The sequence below is a fragment of the Monodelphis domestica genome, chromosome 4 (genome assembly GCF_027887165.1).
Source record: "Monodelphis domestica isolate mMonDom1 chromosome 4, mMonDom1.pri, whole genome shotgun sequence".
Lineage (NCBI taxonomy): Eukaryota > Metazoa > Chordata > Mammalia > Didelphimorphia > Didelphidae > Monodelphis > Monodelphis domestica.
Genome location: NC_077230.1, coordinates 75,158,528 through 75,174,981, shown reverse-complemented (window position 1 = coordinate 75,174,981; position 16,454 = coordinate 75,158,528). Strand labels below are relative to the sequence as shown.

Below are 16,454 nucleotides of genomic sequence, written 5' to 3'. Positions count from 1 at the left end.
AGTGGCTTTCTTTGCATCAGCCCTACAGAAGAGGGAATGTAAATATCATTATTCACATTTTACAAATTAGGTAATTGAAGCCCAGAGAGGTAGAGGTACAGTGATTTTTCTGTGGCAAAGCTTGAACCTGAATTTTCTTTTAATTTTTAAGTTCCTTGCTTTCTATTTTTCAGCAGAACATTTTGGTACACAATTCTCAAGTTTCTTATTCCACTTTTAGTTTGGTCAACAGTTTGTCCTTGTCTTTTTGTAAATCCCTTATTCAGCATCTGCCCAACACACTGGAACACTGAACTGCCTTCCTCTGGTTCTTTTACTTTTTCATTTATACCAGCACAGCAGTTAGGTTGCCATTTATTATTCCTTCACCATGATATCCCTTTTGGCCATATAGACAGAATACTCTTGAGAAATTTTATAGGCCTAAAGTATGAAGGTTAAAGAACATCTAGTTTAGTAGAGAATCTGATCGAGATAAAGGTAAAAGCAGGGGAGAGAGAAGTCCCTGAATAAGATATATCTTATTATGTCTGTGTCAGAAAAAAAATGAAACCTCTATGTTGTATTATATATTGATCCCATTGGGGCAAAGTTAGAAGATATTAGTAATAATTTCTCCAGCAACTTTTCTTATTTTGTGCTGGTTATTGCTACAGATAAGGAGTATTTTCAAAGTGGTCTACAATAAATATTTAACTAGTAATTACTGTTACCTACTTTAGTAATCAGATAATTCAGTTGAGCAAAAAAAAATGGTTACTAAGTGCCTACTTAGAGGTAGGCTCTGAGATGACACTGTTTGAGGCATTAAAAACAAAATAGTCCCTGTTATTGAGAAGCTTAACTTCCTGCCATTTACAAAGTCAAGTAAATCCATGGTCAATCGGGAGAGAATTGACTTATGAGGAAAACAAATATGGCTTTTTTGAGGAAGTGGCACCTCAGCTGAGCCTCAAAGACAAGATTTCTGAGAGGTAGAGGTGGGGAATACATGCTAGACATGTACAGATGCATCAAGGGCTTGTTTAGGAAATAGTTCCTATTCTAGTTTGACTAGAACATAGATTTTGGTGAAGGGAAATTGTGTGAAAGAAGACGAGGAAAGTAGATTGGAGCCAGAGAACTTTATCAGGCTGAGGAGTTTGTATTTTCTTCTCTGGACAATAGCTTTATGGAAGATTGTTTGGAGAGGAGGAAAATTAAGAGAAGGGAGACCAGCTACCATTAAAATAATTCAGGGCATGAGGTGAGCCTGATCTAGGAATCTGATAACTTTTTAAAGGAAGTGGAGATAGATTTGGGGGGGGGCAGTAGATCCTAGAAGACTTGGTAATTAGTTAGATATGCAGGGTGAGAGGAAGAAAAGTCTAAGATGATATATACTGTATGGGTATGAAAATATATACCTCCCAAGGGCAGGTAGGTGATTCAATGGATAGAGTGCCAGGGCTGGATATGGGAGGTCCTTGGTTCAAATTTGGCCTCAGACACTTTCTAGATGTTTGTCCCTGAACAAGTTACTTAACCCTCTTTGCTGTCCTTTGCCCTTCTGCCTTAGAATTGATACTAAATCAGGAAGTATGTGTTTAAAAAGAAAATATATATTCACTAAAGGAGAGAGATTAGGACTGGAGAAAGTAACATGAGAGAGACAGAGAAAATCATCTGTGTAAAAATGAGTATTAAAATCCATAGTGCAGATGATAAAAATAATAGCCAACACAAACATAACACTCAAGTTTGTCAAACATTTTTTAGCTTCTCAATAATTATGTTAAGTATTATTCCCATTTTCCAGATAAAGATATTGAAACTCAGAAAAGTCAAGTGTCTTATTCCTGGTTATACAGCTATGAAGTGTTAAAAGCAAGTTTTGAATCCAGAATAAATTAAATTTTAGTAAAAGCCTTCTAAACTTTGGAGATTATTTTCTTGTCAAGTAATAAACTTTAAAGATGTGGACTGAAGGAAATCGGTATGTTCCTTTAGTGATAAAAGACTTGTCATTGTATTATCTATCCCATGATAGAATCATTGGATTGTAGATTTAGAGCTGGATGGAACCGTATAAATTCATTTCATCCAGTCTTCTCCTTTTAAGAAACAGAGCCTCATAAAGGTTGTATGAATTGTGAGGTAGTGAGGTAGTTTAGCACCAGGCCTGGAGATGGGAGGTCCTAGGTTCAAATCTGGCCTCAGACACTTCCTGGCCTTGTGAACCTGGGCAAAACACTTAATCCCAAGCACCTAACCCTTAACTGCTCTTATGCCTTGGAACCAATATTTTGTGTTGACTCTAAGACAAAAGATAAGAGTTTAAAAATAAAATTTAATTTAAAAAAAGTTATATGACTTGCCAAAAATCAAACAAGTAATTAATGGCAGCAGCTGAGTTTGAATCCTAGTCTTCTGCCACCAAATTCAGCAGTCTGACTTGTATTAGAAGAGAATTTAAGATTGCTGGTACTGTCCTTAAGTGATTTAGAATTCAGATTGGTTATTTAGAAATCATTTTGTAATCCTAGGATTATTTTTAATGGACATTTGTAACATTCTCATGATTTTTAAAAATTTTACAGCTGAAGAAATTAAAAAACTGCGGAAACAGCTGGAAGAAATCCAAAGGGAAAATGGCCGTTATATTGAATTACTGAAAGCAAATGACATTTGCCTATACGATGATCCTACAATCCACTGGAAAGGAAATCTCAAAAATGCAAAAGTTTCTGTTGTTATTCCTAGTGACCAGATTCAAAAGAACATCATCGTCTATTCAAATGGAAGTCAACCTGGTGGAAATAGCCAAGGGACAGCTGTTCAGGGAATAACATTTAATGTAGGTCATAATTTACAAAAGCAGACTGCTAATGTTGTACCAGTAAAAAGGACTTGCAATCTGATGACTCCTGTGTCTAATGCTGGAGTTTATCCCCCTGAAAATAAGCCATGGCATCAGACCACAGTTTCCTCCTTGGCTGCTAGCCAGTCTGTTCCTCTTTGTCTTCCTGCTGCCATTCCTGCTCAGAACATTCTTGAACTTTCCACCTCAGAAAGTGAGTCAAGTGTGCTTAATTCCAACAGCTCACAGATTATCCTTCCATCTGGATCTGAATCCCACCAACCAAATTCCTCAAATATACCACCAAGTGGTCAGAATGCTTCTGAAAGCAAAAATGGACAAGAGAGCCCCAAGTTACCGAAGACTGTGTCTTGTGCTACCAGCATCCCCCCTAGCACTTCTGGCCTTTCCTTTCAAGTACAACATGGAAACAAATCTTGTCCAGGCTTGCAGCACTTTAGAAGTGATTGCCAGGACAACTTTGTGGCACTAGGTGCTGATATGGCTTGCTCCCAGACTCTGAGACCTTCAGTCCCTAGGAATTCCTCTCCGTTGAGCATTAATAAGAACACAGACTTAATGAGTAGAGCTGGTGTAGAGACACCCTCTGTAGCTCTCGCAGTCAAGCCTGCAACTTCTGTAAGCATGGTCTCGGCAAGTCATTTAGACAGTGGTTGGTCTCTTTCTTGCTCTTTGCCTTCTTCAAGTGTTAGTGCTTCTGATTTGAAAAATATAAACAGCCTTACCCGCATCCCCTCATCTGGAAACACACAGACCACATGGACTACGTTGCAACTGGCAGGAAACACTGTTCAGCCATTAAGCCAGACACCATCCACTATCGTGACCCCAATATTAAATGAGCCGGGCACTGGTACCTCAGCTACCAACCACAGTAGACACATGGCTTCAAACATCAGTTTGAATGGCTCATTTCCTACAGATGGGCAGCAGATTGAGCAAGTAGTCGTGACCTTGCCTTCTTGTCCATCTTTACCTATGCAGCCACTAATTGCTCAACCAACAGTTAAAACTCAGCCTCCCCCAAATATCCTTCCATTTAATTCAACAATGCAAGTAATTCAGATGGCTCAGCCAGTTGGGTCAGCTGTTAATGCAGGCCCAGCTAATCCAAATGTTATCATTCTTCAGCCACCTACTACCACACCATGCCCAGGAGTCATGAGAGAAGTTCCCAATCAAACAGTGGGTCAACAGATAGTGATTATACAGGCAGCTAATCAGAATCCTTTGCCACTCCTCTCTGCTCCACCTCCAAGTTCTGTTCGTGTCTCTGTTAATGGAGCCAGTCCTGTAGTAGTGTCTAATAATTCCATGCAAAATGTTTTGACTCCACAAACATTTGGAGGAAAGCACCTCGTCCATATATTACCGAGGCCTTCATCATCATCATCATCAAATTCTACACAGACTTTTTCTGTTACCATGTCAAACCAACAGCAGCCTCAAACTATTTCTTTAAATGGACAGTTATTTGCTTTGCAGCCTGTAATGTCCTCAACGGGAGCTACAAATCAAACCCCTATGCAAATTATTCAACCTACCACCAGCGAAGATCCAAATACCAATGTTGCCCTGAATACATTTGGTGCTTTGGCCAGCCTCAATCAAAGCATCTCACAAATGGCTGGGCAAAGCTGTGTACAATTGGCTATCAGCCAGCCTGCCAATCCTCCACCTGCTACTACTAGTCGCATCACTCCAGTTAACTGTGTTTCATTACCAACTACTGCAGCATCTCCCATAACTACTGAAAACACAACAGTACTACCCAGCACTGCTAATCAAATGAACACTTCTCCAGTGAAAGCTCTCACTAGTTTGCCTTCTAATGTGAAATCAAAAAGAGTGAATAAGAAACCAGGACCTAAAAAACATGTAACTAACAAGTCAGCATGCCTGGCAAATCCTATTAGGGATTCGGGGAAATTAGATTGTGCCAACACAGAGGGATCCAGTGAGCAGTCATGTGCCGATGGGCTGCTTGAAAGCCTACCTGTGGTATTAACTCCTACTGTTGAATCTCAAGCAAACAGTGTGAGTGTTTCTGATTCTCATGCCTTTGAGGGTGTAAATTCGGAACCTATAGTCTCAGAGTCTAATTCATTAGAAGTATCCCATTCACCCTCCCAAGAACCCGTGACGGTTGAACATTTTGTATTGGCCTCAACTAAGGATTCTGTGTCTGCCTTGCAATCAGGGAGATCTCAAAGTAAACCAACAGCTAGTGCAGAATTGTCAGATTCTTCCAAGTCCTGCATTTCGCCTGGTATCTTGGTTCCCTCTCCAAATGATCCACATATTTTGGTTTCTCAGGTTCCTGCATCCTCATCAACCCAAAGCATTACAAGTACCAACAGTGCTTCCGAAGTGGAAATTGCTGCTGAGCCATGCAGACAAGATTCAGCAGTTGCAATGCAAGCCACAGGCTTATTAAAGGGACATGGTTTAACTGCATTGCTCTCTGACCTTACTAAAGAAAAAGATGGTCAGAAAACCCCTCTCTCATCCCAGGTGGACCATCCTAACTTCTCTTCAGAAAACTCTAAAATCATTGGATCAGGTATTGATTTGCCTCAGAAACAGGAGCTATTGCTGATGAACAGTGACAGTGGGAATTTACCACAGCATCATTCCTGTATTCCCGATCAAGAGGCCATTAGTAGCTCTTTGCTTGCCAGCAGGCAGGCCGACTCCCCCATGTCACCTAGCTCTGGTAGTAGTCGAGGTTTCTCAGTTGCATCCATGCTTCCTGATGCCACTAGAGAAGATGTTACCAACAGTACTTCAGCTAATACATGTGACAGCTGTACTTTTGCAGAACAAACCGACATAGTAGCACTTGCAGCAAGAGCTATTTTTGATCAAGAGAACCTTGAGAAGGGAAGAGTTGGTGCCCAGGCTGATATCCAGGAAACTCCTCCAAAGCCATCTGAAGCTTCATCTTTAGAGGGAGACCAGTCTTTCAAAACACAGACAGCAAAAGAGAGTACCACAGGAAAGGTAGAAGTGACAGCAAATGAATTTAATTCCCAGGATCCAGTTCAAGCAAATGTAGATAGGTCTCTTGAAAAACCAAGTTGTTCAGTATCAACTGAAACATCAAATGCCTCTATACAGGTTTCAACTTCTCAGTCCCCAAGCATTTCCAGTTTAAGTGTTAATAATCTTATCCATCAGAGTAGCATCAGCCATCCTCTAGTAAGCTGCTCAGAGCAATCGACTATTCCTGCAACAGTGAATCTATCAGTTTCGTCTAGTTCCTATGCCAACCAGCCTTCTGAATCATCCCTGATGACTGAATATTCCCAAGACCAGCTAAGTACCATGACTAATAATGTACCAAATTCACAAATTCAGGAATCACACTTAAAGTCAAGTCATGACAGCCGTAAGGACCCTGCCAAGCGTCCTGTTCAAGATGATCTTTTACTTTCTACAGCCAAAAGGCAAAAACATTGTCAGCCAGCACCCCTCAGACTTGAAGGTATGACCCTGATGAGCCGGACACCTGACAGCATTGCTGAGCAAACTCAGATGATGGTTGGTCAAATCCCTTCTAACTCTTCAAACTCAGTGGTGCCTGTTAGCAACCCAGGGCATGTGGATGACCTTTCTCGGTTATTTCCATCCAGCAACAACTTTGTCACACCTGCTTTGCGACAACCTGAAGTTCAGTGCAATTCACAGCCTTCAATGGCTGAGCAGCAGCAAAGCCAGGCAGGAAGTCAGCATCTGCAACCCTTGCAGCAGCATGTACCTCCTGCTCAAGGCATCTCTCACCTTCACAACAACCATCCGTATTTAAAGCAACAGCAGCAACAGCAACAAGCAGGACAGTTAAGAGACAGACATCACTTATATCAACTGCAGCATCATGTGCCTCATGCAGACAGTTCCATTCATTCACAGCCCCACAATGTACATCAGCAAAGGACTATACAGCAGGAAGTTCAGATGCAAAAGAAAAGAAGTCTTGTCCAGGGAACTCAAGCCCCTCAGCTTTCAATACAGCAGAAGCATCATGCGAGTGATCAGCCACGACCCAAAGGTGGTCAGCCTCATCCCCACCATCAACAGATCCAACAACAGATGCAACAGCATTTTGGAGGTTCCCAATCAGAAAAAAGTTGTGAGAATCCTTCAACAAGCCGGACCCACCATAACCACCCCCCCAACCATCTAAATCAAGATATTATGCATCAGCAACAGGATGTTGGAACTAGACAACAGGGTTCAGGAGTTTCTTCTGAGCATGTGAGTGCACACAACCCAATGCAACGACTTATGCCACCTAGAGGGTTGGAGCAACAAATGGTATCCCAGCCAAGTATTGTAACAAGGTCTTCAGATATGACCTGCGCGCCACATAGGCCAGAAAGAAATCGAGTTTCAAGTTATTCTGCAGAAGCACTCATTGGAAAAACATCATCTAATTCAGAGCAAAGAATGGGCATATCAGTTCAGGGTCCTAGGGTTTCAGATCAGCTTGAAATGAGAAGTTATCTTGATGTTCCAAGAAATAAAGGTCTAGCCATTCATAATATGCAGAGTCGTGTAGATCACACTGTTGCCTCGGATGTTCGTCTTTCTGACTGTCAGACATTTAAGCCAAGTGGGGCTAGCCAACAGCCCCAGACTAATTTTGAAGTACAATCCTCAAGAAACAATGAAATAGGTAATCCTGTGCCATCTCTGAGGGGCATGCAATCCCAGGCCTTTAGAATTAGTCAAAATACAGGGCCACCTATTGATCGACAAAAGAGATTACCTTATCCACCAGTTCAGAGCCTGCCAGCTGGAAATGCAATTCCTCCTAGGGACAATGAAAATGCATGTCACCAGAGTTTTATGCAGAGTTTGCTTGCACCTCATCTAGGTGATCAGGTCATTGGGAACCAACGATCAATCTCAGAACATCAGAGGAATTCACAGTGTGGCCCATCTTCTACAATTGAATATAACTGTCCTCCAGGCCATGAGAGCATCCATATTCGAAGAGAGAGCGAGAGTCAGAATAGAGAAAGCTGTGACATGTCTTTGGGTGCTATTAACACCAGGAACAGTACTTTGAATATCCCTTTTTCAAGCTCTTCTTCCTCAGGGGATATTCAGGGTCGAAACACAAGCCCCAATGTATCTGTACAAAAGTCTAATCCCATGAGAATGACTGAAAGTCATGGAACCAAGGGCCACATGAATCCCCCAGTTACTACTAACATTCATGGGGTAGCACGGCCAACTCTGCCTCATCCGGCTGTATCTCATGGGAGTGGTGATCAAGGGCCTCCTTCAGTTCGTCAGCCAAATTCTTCAGTAACCCAGCGATCAAGGCATCCCCTACAGGATGGCAGTGGTGGTTCCAAAATCCGTCAGCCTGAAAGGAATCGTTCTGGAAACCAAAGACATAATAACGTCTTTGATCCTAGTCTTCCCCACCTCCCTCTGTCTACCAGTGGCAGTATGATTATTGGACGTCAGCAATCCTCTACAGAGAAGAGAGGAAGTATTGTTCGTTTTATGCCTGATGGCCCACAAGTACCTAATGATAGTTCAGCCCCAGACCAACACACTTTGTCTCAAAATTTTGGATTCCCATTTATTCCAGAGGGTGGTATGAATCCACCCATCAATGCCAATACTTCTTTCATTCCACAAGTTACACAGCCCAGTGCCACTAGAACCCCAGCGCTCATTCCAGTAGATCCCCAGAATACATTGCCTTCCTTCTATCCTCCTTATTCCCCTGCTCACCCCACACTGTCCAATGATATTTCAATCCCTTATTTTTCTAATCAGATGTTCCCAAATCCTAGCACAGAGAAGGTAAACAGTGGAGGTTTAAATAACCGATTTGGAACAATATTATCTCCTCCCAGGCCCGTTGGATTTGCTCAACCAAGTTTTCCTCTTCTCCCTGATATGCCACCAATGCACATGACCAACTCTCACTTGTCCAATTTTAACATGACATCTTTGTTTCCAGAGATAGCCACAGCTCTTCCTGATGGCTCAGCAATGTCTCCTTTGCTTACAATAGCAAATTCCTCAGCATCTGACTCTTCCAAACAGACCTCAAACAGACCTGCCCACAACATAAGCCATATTCTAGGTCATGATTGCAGTTCAGCAGTTTAAACACTGATAGAAACTAAATGTGATGAGTGAGATTATATATTTGTGTATATGTAAATATATATATGTACATATATATATATATATTCATGTGTGCATGTGTATATAGTCCATTTTCTGTTATCCACACTAGGGAAGCAACAGCAGAGATAATCCAAAAAAGAAAAGTGGCTTATTGAAAGAAATTACACTTAAACTTGAAATGCACTATGACTTTTCTCCCAGTGGATTTTCCAAGTATCACTTAGGGTGCTTTGTATTTCTTGGGAACAAATCAAATGGTATTAGAGATAGACCAACCTTGTATTGGCTGGTAGGTGAGAAGGAGCTTAGTTTCAAAACCTATTTTTATAGATAAAAATAATAACATAATGTAAAAACATTATGGCTAATGACCAAGTTCTGGTTAATGTTCATAATGGAAAGCAGAACAATGAACAAATATGTGAATTATATTCCCCCCCCCCCCAATTGGTTTATTTTTTTAAAAGGTTATTGCCTTGATTTACAAAGCTCAAGTAAATTAAAAATCATTTGAATTTCATAAGTCTTGCATTTCAAAATAGGGAGCCAAATTCAATAGACACTTTTTAATATGTTTGATCCTGAAGTCAAAAGCCTTTAAGTATTAGCCTCAGCAATAGGATACACTTAGAACTAGAAGGGACCTTATAGATCATCTAAACCAACCCCCTTATTTACACAAGAGAAAACTAAGGCCCACCAACTTTCCCAAACCGATTTTTTTTTTTTTTGGAAAATCCGTATTTCAGTTTCTTCATCCTTTTTGGAAAGTAGGTCTTTTCCATAAAGACAAATACCCAGTAAGTACTTGATCAATTGGGCTTATTCTTTAACTGATTTCCTTTGCATTTGTTAATCATTAGTTCCTGTTAAGGATAATATATTGAATTTCACAGGATTGGTTGAGTTTTTCATTTCTCAGCAGAGAAATATTTTCAGATTGCCTAATAAATAGAGGGCCGGCCTTGAAGGTAGGAGGACCCAGATTTAGGTCTTGCCTCTGACTTATACTTTGTGGACCTAGGCAAGTGATTTAACCCCTCAGTGCTCTAAGCTGCTCTCTTAAGGCCATAAATTGTTGAAAGTTACTGATTTGCATTAGAATAAGGAATTACCTCATTTCTTAATACCCTAGATGAGTAAAATCATATAGTCCAACCATCCCTATTGTTTGATAGCCTGCCCCTATCTTTACTAATTTGTCTAATATATGATTTATTTCACAAAAATACACAGATTTCTCTTCAGGAAATTTCTAACTATTCTTCCCTAGCATGAATATTAAGGAGCTTAATCCTCATTTGAAAAAAATCTTTAAATTTGGGAGAAAAATAAATATATATACACAGGTCTATATGCAGAAAATGGCTTGTTGACAGGTCTACTTGCCTACAAATGTACAGATAAGACCTACTTCAAGAATGAGAGAAAGCCTTTTAAAAAGTTTTTTGGATAAATGACTATTTCAGAAACTTCATTTTATCCAACTAGTTAACAAGGCAGTGACTGAGATTGCTCATAATTTCCCTGGCCACCTTTTTAGCAGGTATTTAATGCCACAACAAAGTGATGAGTCAGTGATGGTGAATGACTTGTATTCATTATTCCAAATGCTGTGCTAATGGAGTGAACCCAAGGGACCACACCTTCTACAGCATAACCCCCACCCCCATCCCCCATGGTAGAGTCTCTGAAGTTTTGGTCAGGACAGTTTACCCCTGTTAATACCTCTTCTAAAGACTCATCAGTAGGGTCATTTGTGCCTCTTTAGCTGCTCTGGCCAATCTCAGTTGCTTTTGCCACTCAGGAAAGCAGCTTCCTGGGCTTGGGAGAGGTTGTAGTTGTTGTGAGGATCAAATGAGATAATGTTTGTGAAGCTTTTTGTAAACTTACATAAATGTAAGCTATTATTTTTCATCCCCTCAAAGTTCTTTTTCTCTCAAAATTTAGTGTGTGTGAGGGGGGTTCAAATTAAGGGACGATGAACATAGTAAATAAATAGCAGGAAGGAGGGCAAGACATGTTTTTGGACTTTTTTGGGGATTTTAATCTATAAAATCAAGCTTTTCCCTATACTTTATCAGCTCCTGTCTGTCAGAAGGTGCGCAAGTTTGGGAATATAGACCATATGTGAATATGCACTTCTGTAGAACCCTTTATGACCCGTTGGAAACCTGAAAGCCATTAGGTCTACCTTGAGCTAAGCAGAAGAAACATAAGCTTGAAGTAGGAAAGTGTTCAGCTGCCTTTTTCTGAAAAGTCCTTAAAACCCAAATATTTCCCAAGTACCTTTTAATGAGCTTATTGCTTTATTCTGCTCAGGTCTAGCCAAAGGTAGTTACTCATTTGCATTACACTTACCTTTAGGTGTGCGGACATTCTGATTTTTGAATGGCCCTAAATGATCCTCCCTATTTGGTCCAGGTCCATCCTTCCCCCTACTAGTCTCAAGATGTGGCTACTGATACAGGCAGGGGCGGGGATAGGGGAAAGAGGTTTCCCTGCTGTAGGCTTATACTTATGTACTTACATATAACAGTACTAAGGAGAGCATTTCAGATGAGGCCTCAAATACAAAAATAAATTGTAATTGCTATATATTGATGTACATGCTCTTATTTGGATTTGAAAACGCCAGTGCCTATGGTGATATATCCTAGCAGTATTAAATATGTGCTATATAAATCTTGGCAATTGATTCTATAATAATGAGTGATCTAAAGTTTTGGGCAGTGGAACATGAACGGGTTATTTTTATGGGAAAAAAATTAAGCTCACAATTGGGTTGGAGATTGAAGCCAATTCTAGAGATGATTTTATGATCTGATTAGTTATTGTTAACTAACTCCAAATCAGTATAGTTGGAGAATCAGTGATTACCCTTTAATTCATGGATTCTTTTTGTCTTTGCTTCAGTATTGGTTTAGAATTGGTTATGGAAAAATTAACATTGAAACATTTAATTTCTCTTACGGATAACTATTTTTAATGAGTAGAAAGATTCAAAGTTCTGTTTTGTGTAATTTTTATATAATCATCAAAGATGAAAGTAATCATGTTTGATACCAATCATTGACTTTGTCACACAGCAGGTTAATGGAGGTAGAGTAGAGGGAGGATAGATGGTTTTTCATGATGATACTTTTTCAGTGAGTTTTCTTTTTAGTTGGGTAATTTGGAAGTATGAGACCTGTCCCTGTTTTTCCAGATAAGTGAAAAGTCAGGGATGAATTTGCTTTGTAAAACTTTAACGTACCCAAACTGTGAAAAAAAGAATTGGAGGCAGGGATTAGGGAAAGGCAGAACATTCCTTTGCCAAAAAAACTTCAGTAAAAGTGGCTATGCTGAACTGGAACCAAAATTAACCTGTTAAGCAATCTTACTTGAATATACGAAACGTTTATGCATTTCAAGGGAATTACAATTTTTCGATATTTTAACTACTTGCTTATGCCTTCTTAGCTGTCTCTATAAAGTGGGTGAGCCTAGAACCCAACTTTAATAATGTGATAATATAATGGAATTTAAGTGCAGTTTAAAACATTCGCAGAAATAGAAGCTCTAAAAAATGTCTCTGTCTTTTCCCTTTCTGTCCTGACACATGAGTACACATGCTTTTTTTTTTTCCCTTTCTGCCAGACAGTGTCAAGTGGATGGCAGTCTGTCAGCCTAGGCATTCTTAGCCGAACAAAGCCTTCCTTTGGGCCATTGGCCTGACAGTCTGTAGAAGGTGGCGTGCTGTATTCCTAGATCAGTGATTCCCAATGTCTGTTTTTTGTTTGTTTGTTTAAACCCTTACCTTCCATCTTGGAATCCATACTGTGTATTGGCTCCAAGGCAGAAGAGCAGTAAGGGCTAGGCAATGGGGGTCAAGTGACTTGCCCAGGGTTGCACAGCTGGGAAGTGTCTGAGGCCAGATTTGAACCTAGGACTTCCCGTCTCTAGGCCTGGCTTTCAATCCACTGAGCTACCCAGCTACCCCCTAGTTTTGTTGATCTAGCTTGTCTGCAGTTATTTCAAAGAGTTGTCAAGAAATTCTCAAAACCAAACTAAAATTTGATGTAGTTTTTTCCCCCCAAGTGTCATCTTACACCATATTTGTTTTCAAGGTGGAATTAGGTAGGAAGAGGAAGGAGCAGAAAAAGTGGGGAAGGGAGGCAGCATGTCACCAGCAACTTTTGAGTGCAGCTCCAAAAGGTTGGGAATCTCTTTTCGAGTTTATTGGTTTCAAATACATATAAACCTCAACTTTGCCCCCAGTTGAAATGCACTTAGGGCTCCGTATCTCTGGAGGGCAACAGTGACATCCAATGGCCAGTGAAGACTATTGGAGTTAATCTCTGATAGATCTCATGGCATCCTTCTGATGTTGTACTGAATATTTGTTTTCCTTTTCCTGTTTCAAAATTAAAATGGCCACCTTCATGTTTGGGGTACCATCCATTCTGTCCTTGAAATTTCTTTTGCGGACCCTGAAGAAATACTGGAGTTTATTTGCTTGCAAGGTGATTCTAAGCTCAGCCTGAGGCAATCCAGTTAAATTTATAAAAAGTGGAGATCTTCCTAAGGCTGTGTCTCATTCTGCACAGAATTCCCTGTACCAGTACTGCACTTTAACTGAAACTGTGCCTCTGGTCCTTAGGCTTGCTGTTGGAGCTTATCACCCACCCAGTTGGAACAGCCAGAGTGCTACTTGCCATGCCAGGATGTTTCTCCCCTGCCAAAAGAAGTCCAGCTCTTGTTTCTCACTGTTGCCTTATCTTACTGAGCCATCTTTGATTCTGATCTTGTCAGAAGCAGCTAATGGTAGCAAAACTTTAAACAGAGGTTGCTTGTGACGGCATTCGAAATTATTGGCTCTATATTTAAGTGAATCCCATCGACATTGATCTTTCTCTTTCTGTGACCCATATATTCTGTGTAAAGGTAGGAGTAGTCATACATCTTATCCAACTAATCACACTTTTTCCTAAATACATTTTATAATATGGAAATGTCATTTTTGGATTATGGTATAATGTATAATTTATCATTGTAGATATTATGAGCCTAAAAGTGGAGAATTGGGGGGGGGGGGCGTATCTCCGTGTATAGTTTTAAACCATACTCCGAAAAAGGTGGCCTTTATTTTGTAGATCTTTTTGTTCTGTACAAGTGGACACTTTGGACTGTGTCCTAGAAACTTGAGATTTCACTCCTTTGTTTTTGACGATCCCATCGTTTCCTCAAGTCTTGTCATTTTCCACATGTGGGGTCATTAAGGCACTGGACTGGGCTATGTTGAATTCTTTTTAGGGGAAGTTGAATTATTTCTTTTCCAAGTAGGATGGGACCATACAGTGTTGTTTAAAATGCTGCTCCTGCTTTAGTGTGAAGGAGAATAGCTTGGCTTCCACGTTTTGCCCATAAGATATTTCACTTTGGTTCCATAGAGTGGAGGACACTGAAGTAGAAATGACATTTACCTTCACAGATTTTTACATACACTGCCTGAGAAGGCTAATACATGGCAGTTACCAAGAGAAATTAAATGCATTTCTTTCAATAGTGTAATTATTTGTATCTATACCAAGCCAGCAGGGTCTGCTGTGCACCATGTCCTATAACTGTAAATTACCTGGTTTATAATTCTAATGGAAATTCTAGTTTCCTTTTTGTAATGGAGTCCAGAACAGAAATGTATCATATGATCAGGAACGTCATACAGTTGTAAATAAGATTGTGTCCTGTTTATTTTGACATCTTTTTACAGATACATTGCATTAGGGTGTGAATATTCTAAACCATGCTCTTGTTTAAAGTTTTGAAATTTTTATTGTTAAATGTAACACTTTAATGGTTGTAATAATTATTTGTATAGATATGAATATAGTATTTTATTTAAGAAAATAAACTTTGCAATTTTGCAATGTAAATTCTCTCTGGTTCTGATTACTTAATTGTATCTCACAAACTGAAATTGCCCTTGAAGTTTACTTGAGGGCAGGCCCTGCATTTTGTCACGTTGTGTTCTTGGAAACTATGTTGTAAACCATGTTATAACTGGTAGTTGTGTGCCTGGCATCAAATAAATCAGAGAGGAGGCCAACAATGTGTCATAAAAGCAAAGATAAAGTAACTACATGCTACAGGAAATTAAGAGTAACATTATATTCTAGTCAGAATTTTAAGGCAGTAGAGACCTGAGCGACCATCTAGTCCAGCCATTTTACTCCTAAATTTAGAAACATGGGCCTGGGAAGATGCTGGGACCAGCCTGATATAGTAGCAGCCAGTGCTCTTTCTTCCTTAGTGAAAGTCCTTTAAAAACTATTTAAAGTGGATTGTACATGTGAAATTTTCTATTATAATTATCTGTTTTCTTCTGAGCCTTCTAAGTTCTGTGAGAGCAAAGTGTGTGATTTATCTAAACCTTATTTCCCTCTCAACATCTACAAAAGTGTTCTACAATACCATAACAGTTGGTTTGATATGTATTTTCCTTATATAAGGGGCTCTTCATGTAGTACAAAGTTTGCATGTAACAAAAAATGTCATTTTGTGTCAAAGATTTTGCATGTTCATTAGTTACAAATAATATTAATTATCTTTGCTTGTCTTATTAGACGTTATACAAATTTAGGAGAACAAGAGTATATTATTTAGTTATTTCTAGGCAAACAGGGTTAAGTGACTTGTCCAGGATCACATAGCTAGGAAGTGTCTGAGACTGGAAGTCATCTTCCTGACTCTAGGCCCAGCACTATCTTCCCTTTCCCACCTAGTAGATTATTTAGATGGCCGATTTTTCTTTAAAAATGTAGAGGCTTGGACAGATACATTTCTTTCAAACTATTTTCCAAGTATCAAGGTGATCCCACCAGTTCTTATGTATTCAATTATGTACAAATTAATTCCAAAATCTACCCTTTCTCTTGACCAACAGAATTTCCAACTGTCTCAGACATCTCGAACTAACATTTCCCAGACTTATTAATGAGATCTGGAGGCTTATTTCTGTTGTTCATGCTTTTCTTATAGATTTATCAAGCTTATTATGTTCATGATGTTTTGAGTTTTCTTCCTCCTGAGATCTTTGGTAATTTCAGGTCTCCTCCCCCCATTTCCCCTGTTGTTCACTGTCTGAATCCTGCCCCTCTCAAGGTGGTTTCCTTGGGGACTGGATCCTGAAGCATCTCAGCCTCCTTCCACACTAAGCAATTTATAGTTCACCAGTGTTGGTCTCTGCCCCAAGTGACTTTTGTGGGGACAAGCCTGACAACTCTCCCCAATGTCCACTCCTCACGGTGTCCAGGCTTGCTCCTTCCAGCAGTCCAGAGTTGCCACCTATGTACTGTGGCCCCATTTCTGTCCTTTAGGTCTCAAGAGCCCTGAGGATGATGGGATGTCATGTGATAGGAGTTCTGCCCTTCCCTCAGTTCCTGGTTCTCCACCC

General features: G+C 39.9%; 1 protein-coding gene across 1 annotated transcript in view; it reads left to right on the top strand.

The window, feature by feature from the left end:
- Nucleotides 1–14,934, top strand: part of USF3 (upstream transcription factor family member 3) — a 46,538-nt gene extending 31,604 nt beyond the window's left edge. Inside the window, exon 7 of the mRNA XM_001362759.4 lies at nt 2,580–14,934. Within this exon, the coding sequence (XP_001362796.2) occupies nt 2,580–8,998 (6,419 nt within the window). The 3' untranslated portion in view covers nt 8,999–14,934. The remainder of the gene's footprint in view (nt 1–2,579) is intronic.
- Nucleotides 14,935–16,454: the final 1,520 nt, after the last annotated feature.